At 39.2% G+C, this 12,309-nt stretch overlaps 1 protein-coding gene across 1 annotated transcript; it reads right to left on the reverse strand.

The window, feature by feature from the left end:
- Positions 1 to 1,467: 1,467 nt before the first annotated feature.
- On the reverse strand, positions 1,468 to 12,187 carry mafk (v-maf avian musculoaponeurotic fibrosarcoma oncogene homolog K). Its single transcript, XM_067476566.1, is given in 4 exon segments — positions 1,468 to 6,021; positions 6,109 to 6,187; positions 12,004 to 12,101; positions 12,104 to 12,187. Coding segments are annotated over 4 exon segments (684 nt in total). The 5' UTR covers positions 12,173 to 12,187; the 3' UTR covers positions 1,468 to 5,583.
- Positions 12,188 to 12,309: the final 122 nt, after the last annotated feature.

The raw sequence follows: 12,309 nt of genomic DNA on the forward strand, positions 1-12,309 counted from the left end.
TCGATGACTGGGAATGACACTTCATGGACCGTGTCTCGCATCTGCTTGTTTGAAGTATTTGCTGAGCATTCCTCTGCATGATTTCCTGACAAATGGAAGGAATCGCTTAAAGACACATTCATTTTGGTGCAGGCACTTCAAGCTGCAGACTGGAGCACTTCACAGTCCTTTGTTTCTTAGATAGCATGGACACATTTGATAAACTTGTCTCCTACAAAGTGGGAGTTGTATTATTCACACACATTTTCCCAGCAAAAGAGGGTAATTCAGTGCAGACAGCTGTGTATGTGGTAACAATGAGTCTTTTTGCAGCTTCTGCCCTGTGATACAGTCGCATATTAAGACACCTTCACTTGGTTCCCACTTTGTGTTGTAAATGTAAATGTAATATAAATAGAGAAAATAGCAATTTAAGCCCATCAATGTACACATAGTAATGCAAAATGACCAAGCAAGCATCTGTTTTGAATGTGTTTCAAATCTCAAAGATAATGTTTTCATTTACAAAAGTTTTCAGACCCATACTTTGTTGGAGCCCTCTCATCAATTCAATTTTGTACAATTGTTTTGTTTTTTCCTTTTGGACTCCTTTAATTGCTGTTAGGCAAACTCCAAGCTGCCTGTCATGTTTCCTTTGTGGGTTTTTTTTTGTTTGTTTGTTTCTGTACTTTAAAACAATGGAGTGCTGCAGAGGTCTACAGAGTTCCATGGACCCCCGTGACTTGGTTTTTGTCGTGTGTGAATTGTGCAACCTTATATCCACAACTGTGTGCCTTTTGTAAACCTTGCCCTGGACAATTTATTTTGCCACAGATGGTCTGTGGTCCAGTTATCTACAGATACATACACCTCAAGGATAGTCACTTTGGTGTATGACAGGAAAGGGTCGGTTAAATTTTCTAAAGGAGTGATTTCAGTTTCATTTTATTATAAATTAGCAATCATTTCTGAAAATGATTTCACTTTGTAATTATTGTTTACTGAGTGTGGAGTAAATTGCATTTGTTTACTTTGAATCTACAACACAAAGTGCAAAAGTGAAGGTGTCAGGATACGTTACAGTTCCATGTTAAAACAATTATGAAAAAATAATAATTTGATGTAATTTGCAGTGTTTGTATTTCCTATTTGTATAAGAACATCTCTTTTAAATATAAACTGGGAAGATCTTGTATTTAGACATAGTCAAACCAACAGCTTTTTACTTGAGAAATGTTGAAGAAAAAAAGTGTATTATGAGTACGTCAGGTATTGACAGAACACTTTTGTACATCAATTCAATATTTGTTGAATTTTGATACCCTCTTGTGCCAATAATGGCTGTCCTTGGAGTAAGCAGAAATTAATTTACACTTGGTTACAAAAAATAAGTAGTTAATGTATGTGTGTCCTAGTCCTGTTTGGAAATTTGTAAAATAACACTTTTTTTGTAACCATCTATACATTGCACTGATATAGGTATGCACATTTTCTATGATGAAAAAGCTTTATTAGAAAGTACAAAAACAGACACAGCAGACCTATTATAGGAATAATTTACCATACTTTAAATTGGAGCAGAAACATACAGATTTTGTTTGTACATGAGGGTAGTTCATTGAGAAAACATGTAAATAAATGACTGTAAAATAAAAATAACTTAGATGTGTTTTTAATAAAATTACATAACTCAATGAAATAAATACTTGAGCAGAGTAATGGCAAGGTGCGGAGGGTACTTATTCAGTTTATGCTGCCTTATTTCCTAGTTTAGTCACCCATTAATCCTCAATGTGTTGCCACAAGACTAGAACAAAAAGCAAAAACGAAACATAGAAACTGCTGTTGCTGAACTAACATTCACTCTTTTTCAGTCATCATTTTACCCACAACCATGTGATCCATACATGCTTCATTCCTTCTATAATTGGCTAAAGTTAAATGCTGTAGCTTGTAGGACTGGCAGAGCTTGAGTGTGAAAGCTTATTTACTCAAGATTTTTTCATTAAGACAATTGAAATTCAGAATCTTTACCTAGTCAAGATATACAAATAACCTTATTTCTACATTGTATTGTAATAGTTCATATAAAAATAAAATAACTTAAATGGTTTTATTACAGCTCCTGGGAACAACAAGCTTCACTCACTTCAACTGTAGCATTAATGTTTATAACACTTTTCACTTATAAACCTTAATGGGTTTAACACCCAATTGCTTCGCTGCTTTTACTGTACTGTAGTTTAGTGCCTTGTAGAAAATGTAAATCATCTGGAAAGAATTTGACAGAATAAATGAATAAACCTCTGCTGGCTTGCATTGGATGCAGGATTCACAGACTATTGAATTCCCCTGGAGAGAGGTTTGTCTTTTACTATGATGCAGTACACAAATGTATACTTTCAGAATTGTATTTTTGAGGTGTGCCGCTAAAAAGCATTCATCCAAGATCCAAATACAGTAATAAGTGCTAGAAACAGTGCCTCTTATAAAACGATTTGATTCTGAAATGATAGGTCACTGTCATTTCTCAGAAAATGCTAAGAGCAGTATTGTTTTGAAATGTACTAGTGACGTGCTAACGCAAAGTATTTAATTTCCTTGGATTTAATGGAGAACCTAATGTGTCTAGCTGGATGGTCTTCAGCAGCTTTGGATTTTTATTATATCTTTTTGCAGAAAAATCTTTAACACCACCATCGTCGTCGTCGTCGTCGTTTGAAAAAGTCAAATCAATTTTCATCTTTTAAAAAGCAAAATAAGTTGCCCTTAGACTCTGCAACGAAGGACTAGGTTTACATGCAGAATAATGCTTTTTTTTTTTTTAAAGATCAAATCTTCTCTCATTAATTAATATGACTAATAGAGGCCAAGTGTCCTATTTGTTAATATTATCAGATCTAATAATCAGACCAACATAATCTCGATAATTTATGTAAAACTTCTATGAGATTTTAAGATCGATTTTTAAGCTAAATTAGACCTTCACCATATATTTTTAGCTAAATGACTATGACATGTACCCAGAATTAATTAATTACTTTGCATAGATAGATTTACTTACAACATGTCACTTCATTACATTTAAATCTGTTTTGAAGTTTTGAAGTAATTTAGATGCACATGAGCTCTTTAGCAACAGTGTAAACTCCCAGTCAGAATGTTAACAATTTCCTCTTACCATTAGCTGCATCCTGCATGTAATCCTAGTCTGTCCAATTTGTGAATTAGACAAATATATATGCTGAGAAGAACTATTCATGGGGAATAAATACTCACAAACAAGACTTAAGTTATGAGAACAGTTTTCTCATTGTAAATGTGAATACGTTTTCAGAAAAAGATCAGCATCAGCATTATTAGACTTCAAAGAATGATTACATAAGCACACCACTCCCAGGATAGTAAAGGACATAAATATAGAAAAATACATAACATATTCTTATATACTGTATATGCATATAAAACTAAGTATTGGAAAGAGAACATAGGATGCATCAACACAGAAACAAAGTGAAAATACAAAATGAGAGTAAGAACACAGCAATGCCCCTGCTTAAAAATCACAGCAGGTTGTACAGCAGCAAAATTCCCCATACTGTTCTTTGCAGCTATGGAACAGGGGAAGAACAGTCATGTCCTCTTAGCCAAGAGAAAATCCTGACATGAACAATCTCTACTTCACTCCAAATTAGGAATGGATCCTCAGTAAGAACAGCTTGATTTCAAGTCAGTTTCATATTTCAAATATCTCAAAACGTACACCAGGAGAAAGTTGTTCACTGCATTTAGTTGTCATGACACCACTGTTTCTAGAGATGGGCGTCAGGAGTTCTCTTGTAGAAGAGCGTGTCAAAAAGCAAAGTACATAGATTCAGTTTCAAAGTTACCAACACCGGCAGCGGCATGTCTCATTGCCCAGCATTAGGAATGATTTCTATGTGGACGGAGTTTCAAAGTGAAGTAACAACAGAGGCAGTGGGAGCTTTATCATTTCTGTAATATACAGGAAGTAAGTTGAAGTTGCATTTCACTTGTAAGGACCGCTCTGGTTATCACTATATCCAATATGGATTACCTACCAAAGAGTGGCGCATAAAGTAATGGGGGCAAAACATCACCCAGTAAGTGTTGTGGCATACAGACGAGTGCATCATTTTTAGTTACAATGACCTTGCACTAAGTGGTCACACCACATTTAATCATGATTCAGCTAAGCCCCTATAACTTCAAAAACACCATCTTTCATCATCATCCCCTTCTCCTTTAAATTGCTTTCTTTATACTGTAAATTAAAACCTTCCTTATAAGTGCTAAATCATGTCAGACACTGAGCAATATCAAATATAGAACCAAACAATTCTGGCCCAAATGTTTCCTAATCACTTGCAAATTTTGATCTTGTCAACTTTGTTTAAGATCTGTTAAAATTAAATATAATTCAAATCTACAATGACATCAACAAAATCACATGCAGCGCCTTTCAGGGAGACACCAATGTCTTTGACTACAAAGCTCAGGGTACCGAACCTTTCAGACCCAATGACAAGTGGACTATTTGTCGAGCAGCATACATAAAGCTCAAGTTTTTTGTGGATCAGCCATTATGACAAGAAATTAAAGTCTCTCTTTGATATCTGATCTACCTGACGCAAACACACTGTGGATGTGAAAAAAGTTTTTTCTTTTTTTCTTGGACAAAACGGTATAAATGATCCTTTTCGAGTCAGTTTCTTCTTGTAAAGACAAACAGGCAAAATCTGGTCTAATGATTCAAAAGTTTTCAAACACAAATGATACATTACTTTGCAATAATTATGTACATGCTATTTATAAATATGAATGTCTTTCCTGGAGGGTACTGGTTAGTTTCCAGCATATGGCATGCCATTTAGCATGACTGACCACAGAGCAATACTTTGCATAACAAAGGTAGGAATATAAATACTGCTAGATCATTGGTAGAGCCCTACAGCTTTACTATTGTATGCATAACGCAGTGCTTTCCAAACAGACCATAAAGAGACATGTGGTTAGAGACCACTGGTAACTGGAACTCTAAGTCTTCTGTGTGTTAAACCACAGTATATGTGAGAAAATAATTTATATAAATCAATAACACATTAATTTAAAGGCAACAGCTTCAAATGTTTCAATTTACATTGAGACAATTCTTTGTATAGAAAATCTTGATTTGGCAAAGGTTTTACAGATACCTTTACTGTCACATATGCACTACTGAAATCTCTCGTGTTTTATAATTAGTACATTAGATATCAGAGCTGTCCTGGGCAGGTGTTGCCGCATTAATGTTTGTCGAAAACCTGTCAGTCAGGGCGATAGGGTCAAAGAGGCCCAATACCCTGCCGGTGCTGGTGGTCAGGGAGGGGTTTTGTACAGTGCACAGACAATGTAGATTGTGTAAGAGACAGAAGGAGGGAGACAGAGTTGTGAATGCAGCATAACATCACATAGAGCTTGCCACCCCATTCCATCCATCACTCTAACTACTGAGCGTCTTGTCAGTACAGGATGAGCGAGGTTCAGGCTGGGTCAGAACCGGGAAGGACCAGGCAGGAGAATGAAAGCCCAGTCCTGTCAACACTAGGAGTGAGCTGAGAATGGGGTCTGGCTGGAGTTGTTGTGGTTTGTAGACTTGACAATGGTAATGACGCTGGTGGTGGCCACCTTGCCCGGCGAGAGGGGCCCGCGGGTCACAGTCCGGGCAAAACACTGCAGGGCCTCATACTTGGCCCGCAGTGCATCCAGCTCCAGCCTCATGCTGGCATTCTCACGGGCCAGTTTATCCACCTCCTGCTGCAGCTCTGTCTTTTGTCTCTCCAGCTCCTCCTTCTGGGTGACGCGTTTTATGCGGCAGCTGGCGGCGTAGCCCCGGTTTTTTAGGGTCCTTCGTCGCTGCTTCAACCGCACGACGTCCTCCTTGGTCAGCCCACGTAGGTGCTGATTGAGCTCCCGCACTGACATGGCCACAAGCTCATCATCGCTGAGTGCCGGGGCATTCTCACCCACCTCCTTCTTGACCTACAAGAGATGAGCAGTGGATGAATAGCACCTCCATGTCTGCATGTACAACATGAAGAAGAAAAAAAAAACGCCTTTTTCACTCACCTTTAAAGCTTTGCTTGTTTTAAAATGAGTCGTCATTCCCTGCATGCAGGCAACTGGCCAGAATCTCACAGAAGACGCACTGAGAAATGATGGGAAGAACAAAAAACTTTTTAATAGCTAACATTTCACAAATAGCATCAAGCATTGCACTTAAATACAATTTGAACACACTGGTACGTCGATCCACTCATTATCTCTGCCTGATCCCGGCCACCAGCATACTGGTAAATAACTTGACTATTTCCATCTTGTATTCATAGACCCATTGTACATATACTCCACACTATTTAAAAATGTGAATATTGTATTTTGTACACAATAGTTTTATCAGCATCATGTGTTCTTACAGATTCAATGCCAGAGTTGAACGTTTCATTTGTATTTTTACATATTAGTTTCATAATACTTTTACTTCCATCAAACATCCTTGGGTGTCTTTCAGATACTGCAATATAGGTGCAAACATTGCACCTTTGACTCCTTATTAATTCACTTTCAAAGACATCAAAGCATCCCAACTTTCCTGTCAGTATTCATGTTGGGATACGAGTGCAGCAAATGCCAGCAGAGGGCAGCATGACACCATGAAACAGCAGCCCTGGAGAGCGCCTACTGTATATTCCTTTGATAGAAGAGGAGGGCCTTGACAATGTAGTTCACTAGACCAGGCAAGATTAGAAACAAGCTATCAGTCTCTCTCTCTTTCTCTCTCTTCCTTTCGTCATAGAACTTATGCATTTAAGTCCTCTCCCTAAGCAATTTTGCCCGGGCAGCTTTAGAAAAGCTTCTCTGTGCTCATTACAGGGAGGCACATGCTTTCCAGACAGCTACCATGGCCAAAAAAAGCGAGAGCGCTGAGCTGTGATCCTGTGAGAGGCACACATCCCCCAAGGCTCCATTTCAGGACCTGCAGACCAGCCTGACTACGAGTGCACTGTTCCATGCACGACTGCTACCATGGTAACACCCTGCAAATGGGCGTGGGAGTGTGAGTCACATGGTCACCAAAAGGGTAAACAAGTCTCATTCATAACCGCAACACAGTCTATACATAGTACAAATAAGAAGCACTCACTTGCACTGATAACTAAATGGCATCTTGTGTTAAATAGTATATATGTCCTCTGTTTGTCCATGCTCTATCATGTTGCTTCCCTTCAGTTTCGATTTATGTTGTTCATTCCTCAAATCAGTTGCCTGTGGGTCTACAGAGACACAGTTGATCCAACACCACTGTGTCTTCTTCGCACAGATATTAAAACAGGCATCAGCATAACATTTACAGTTATGCTGAACTTTACAGGGCAGTAGATACGCATGTGGAAAATTCCTGGAGATAGAGTGTCACAGAGAAATAGTTTCCTTTCTAGTCACCGATGTATTTTTGCAGTCAGACAATGTAGTCTATCGATTTAGGGCTGTGTCTCGCTGCCCAGATCCTCTTACACTGGGCTTTCCTGAGCTGCTCTATGCCCTTATTTAACTCTAGTGGATATATTTAGCCCACAGTGCTGACACAAATTTCTGCCAACTAAACAATTTAAGTGAGCATGCGATAAGTGATACCTCAGTAAGAGGGCAAATATTCTCTGCAGGGCTGTTAGCTGCAGCTTTTCTTAGAGGAAAATACTCTGGGTGTGGCTGTTCCTTTTGGGACACTTATCATGTTTTCCAATCATATTGCTGTAAATATTGCCAATACAAGATTCTGCAGATGCTTACTTTGAAGCGTTGAAGCTGAAAAACAACTTTACTCCATTTCTTTTTTTTTTTTTTTGCCAAGCATTAGTCATTGTTCTTAAAATAGTTAAAACTGAACATGACTACAAAATGCATTTGGGTGTTTTTGTCACAAGCAGACAAACCTCAAAAGGATTGCAACTTGGAAAATAAATAGATGAGAAATTATGTACCAACCAAACAGCTAAACCAAGAGCCACATAAAGTCGTGTTAAGACAGTTTGAGAACATCTGTCGCCCTGTCTCATATCCTTGATTCATTTTGCAAAGAAGTTCATCTCAAGTTGGCGCGGAAAGCATAATTTGAGTAGTACTGTGTTGGGGGGTCCCTGGATTTTCTTGCAAAGATCATGAAGTGGTGGTAGGTCACCAGCTTAACCAGGAGGTCAGGTTGTTTCCCTGAAATTCTTCAGGCGTGTGCTTATGTTTTTGCAAATCACACAGGGACATGGTTTTCCTGATCAAGATGCCAAGGTTTCCTTTTAGGAAAAACACCAATTATATTACGCAGACAAATCCACTCATTATAATTTTGCCACATGGACGAGACAAACACATTTCACAACAAATCGTGACTTCTCATTCTAGCGCAGAAAAAAACAACTCATATCAGGCTTTTCATAGCAGTAAGAAAAGGAGTCTGGGAAAATACCCCAAAGAAAAGCCGCAGATGGCGGGTAAGGAACAAAACCACATTCCTGAGTGAACACACATGTGCAAATCCTCAGATGCACACAGGCAAATCTTCATTGAAGAGGGAACGTGCAGTTTGAATACATCCTGCGAGGCACTCAGCTATGGGGGTGGAGTTCAGACAATCCCACAACGGCTGCAAAATTTACAAAATGTCTGGAATTCAGAAGTGTCTCACATCTTTCACTTGGCCAAACAAATCACAAGCAGGCTGTGTGCGCACGTGTGAAAGTCCTGACTCCACTGCTTTTCTTTGATGAAGCAATTGTATAATGGCACCTTTTTCTTTTTTCCTGATAGAGCAGATGTTTTGTTTTTAATCCTTAAGATGTTAAACTAGTGCCTAATAACCAAATATGTACCGCTTGCTCAAAAATAATATTAGATATGAATAAAGAGATGCTTACATTTAGTCATTTAGCTTAACCCTCAACTATCTATTACATTATACATTTAATACCTATGCTATTAATGGTTTCTAGTAAACTTGCTTTGCTTTTTGTTCTTTGGTCGTATACATTGCTTTGAAGATGAACTGAGCCATTTCAAGGCTGCATTCTACATTCTTACCAACCAACATTAACTAAACTAACTCACTCCTTATATGAGACTGTAAATTTCAGTTTATTAAACCCAAGTAACTTGTCTTCACTGTTATGTTTTTAAAGTTAGGTATCTGGCCAAGTTCAAAGCTGCACTTCAGTTTCATAAGGTAACTGGTGGGTCCAGCCTTCTCCTAAAATAAACAGCATGACAAAGACATATGCGCTCATGCTCCAGTGATAGATGCAGACTATGCTTGTCTAAGCTCTATGTCCTCCTTCTCTGTTTGTTTCATCCTGGGAGTAGGTTCAGCAGAAAGCAGACTTGTTGCTGCCTTTGACAGTTTGATACACTCTTCTGACAAAGCTCTTGCTCTTCTTGCATTTCTCTCAGATAGGTGGAGAACTGTCTCCACAAACTGGGGCGTGTGGCGCTCTGCTCTTTCTCCAGCGCAGCACATTTGGTGGGATATTATGTGAAGGAAATGGAGAGCATAGCTGAGCAGTGAGTCATGCTGTTTACTGGTAAAAGCGGCGACCAGCGGCAGGGAATCACACCCTCCCGATCTGACGTTTCCTGGAAAATCCCGTTGTTTCACTGGGAGGAAGGAAAAGTACAGAGAACCTTGGAAATGGCTGGCATAACCACTGGAACTTTTGTGCGGAAAGGGAGGAGAACTCACCAAATATCTGAGCTAAGATATTCTCCCGACCGGAGATGCTCAAAGAAATGTCAAGAATGCAAATAAATAAATATAGACACTCTTGTTTAACGTTTTACTATGCAGGAAACAAATAGGTGTAAATGTTGAGAGAATTATTAATAATCTGGTTCTAAGGTGCTTACATCACACCACGTCTCATTTTCCAGTGAGACATAGCAAAACAACCTCAAACACGGCTGTTGAGTCTCCTCCAAAACAACTAGATAATGCAGTGGCATTGGACAGAAAGAATGGGACAGCAAGGCATACATTTTGAATGCTTTGGAGCTGTGAAGTGTTTGCGTTGCTGTCTACGATGGAATTGGGAAGTTAATAAAAGGTCAGGTTAGCCCCACTAAATTCCCAGTTAGACAGTCCCGCAAATTGAAGACAAACAGTAGATTGCAGCCGCACCTCCCATGATAATGAGGTGAAAACAGCAGGTTGACATCCTGACAGAAAAGAGGGAGGATGACATCAATCTAAGGGTGGCGGGGTGAGCAGTACAACTGCCAGGGAGTCACTTTGGAAGGACGCCCCACAGGCCTGTTCACACATTGATATGTTATTGTCTGTCTGGCATGTTCAGCTGTGTACAAAGTTATTGGCTTCCAAAGTCAATAATCAAGACTTTTTTTCCCAGGAAGAGGAGCACAAAACACCATAGCAATCATGTTCCCTATGAGTCACCACATAACCAACCACAGCTATTTCACTTTCACAATACTCAACCACAAAAAATTTTATGCATTCTACGCGGCTTTGATCCATCAACGCTGACCAGCAAAATGAGAAATTGCATAGAAGTGGAGACAATTAAACTTTATCCTGTGTCTTCAGGGGAATTTCTTCCAATGTGCCTTGTCATTGTCACAGACTACTGTGGTGATCAAATGAGTCAGCCGTTGCAACTTCCCCATCCAAAGAAGACATCATCACTTTGGTGATTTAACCACATGTTAACCTCATGACAGAGGAGTGCACCCTCTCCCACTGCCTCTCTGAATGCAGCAAACACTGTGCACCCACCAAAACAGCAGTGAATCAGAAAAGCCTCTTGGGGCGACCATCTAAGTGAAACAAGTGACTCAGAGACAAATATTTTCCATACTGTAATCATAATGGCCTTAAAAGATCACAAGTCCAGGTTCGTAAAATATAAGCAGTAAGTTATTTTATCTTTTTTTTTTTTATATAACAGGGTAAAACAAATCATCCCCTAAAAATGTCCTAAACATTCATGTCTACGAAAAAAACAGCTAAACAGAAAGATAAGCTAAAGGCTTTTCCTCTCCCTTTATTGTTTGAGGAAATTTGCGCCAATCCTGTTGATCAGTGACTGCTTGTTCCCCCTGAGTAGTGCAGTAATCGTGCCCTTTGTCCCACATGTCTAAAACGCAGACCACGTGTTGTTTCCAGTGTCAAAATTAGGCTGGTAGCCTCTTTTGTATTATAGCAGCCTGCAATAAACTTGGTGTTGAAATGAGAAAGAGAGTCAAAAAGGTAACATCATTTAGTTTCACTCAATGTTTTCACTTCCATTTTCTAGAAAATTCTAGTTCGACTTACAGAAAATAATGATCAAATAAATCTCCAAAAAATACATAATAAAATAAAAACAGTGCAGTATTTATATCTTAGAGCTAGAATAAGTGGCTCTCTGCAATAACTACTTCAGTGTGGAGCCTATAAGAACGTTTTATTACGTAAACAAACTTTTGTAACATTACTGCCACTAATTAAAATAGCACCGTCATTTTAAATATGCCTTTCAGTGAATGTGCTGAATATGTTTTTTGCGCTTATGTAAGACTTTGTGTTTTAAAATATGATTACGTATTACTTATTACCCGCTCTTACATTAACCCTTTGAAATTATTGTTATTAAATACCGTACTGGATGAAGTGCTGAGGGAAAAAAAGTTATCGGTTATTCAAAGTTTGTATTCCAGTCTTCCGGCACTTCTTGTACTCGACTATACCGAGCTGTGAGCCCCTTTTGGGGCATTGTGTTATGTTACTGCAGCGCAACACGTGTCCGCACCAAACAATGTACAAAGTCGACATCAACTTTCATCACAGGGATTAAAAGTTGTACGACACGATCAGCATGTGTGGCCGACATGAGCCGGTCAGCGAGCGCCAATATGTCACCGTGAGAACTTGAGCAAATTTAGAAAGGAATGTCAAAACATCTTCCCAAAAAACTGCCTTACCTTTGTGGACGCGGATATCTGTGAACTGGAATGCGTAAAAAGTGGCGGAGGAGATTCCCGAAAAGGGCGACCAAGTAACTTGACACAGGTGGTATAAAGAGTCCAGCGGACGGGCAGCGGTGTATCCTCGTACTAAATTAACTACAAAACAACAACAATGTACCAACATTCCACGCTCTGCTTCCGCAAGCACTCACGTCACCGATTCCTCGTGACCGCCCCCTCCATTCATGAAAATAACTTTCTGCTGACGTCAGTCTGGGAAGGGGGGTCTGGGCAAGCCAGAAATAGACGATAGATACTGCG

The sequence above is a fragment of the Channa argus genome, chromosome 15, assembly GCF_033026475.1.
Source record: "Channa argus isolate prfri chromosome 15, Channa argus male v1.0, whole genome shotgun sequence".
Classification (NCBI taxonomy): domain Eukaryota; kingdom Metazoa; phylum Chordata; class Actinopteri; order Anabantiformes; family Channidae; genus Channa; species Channa argus.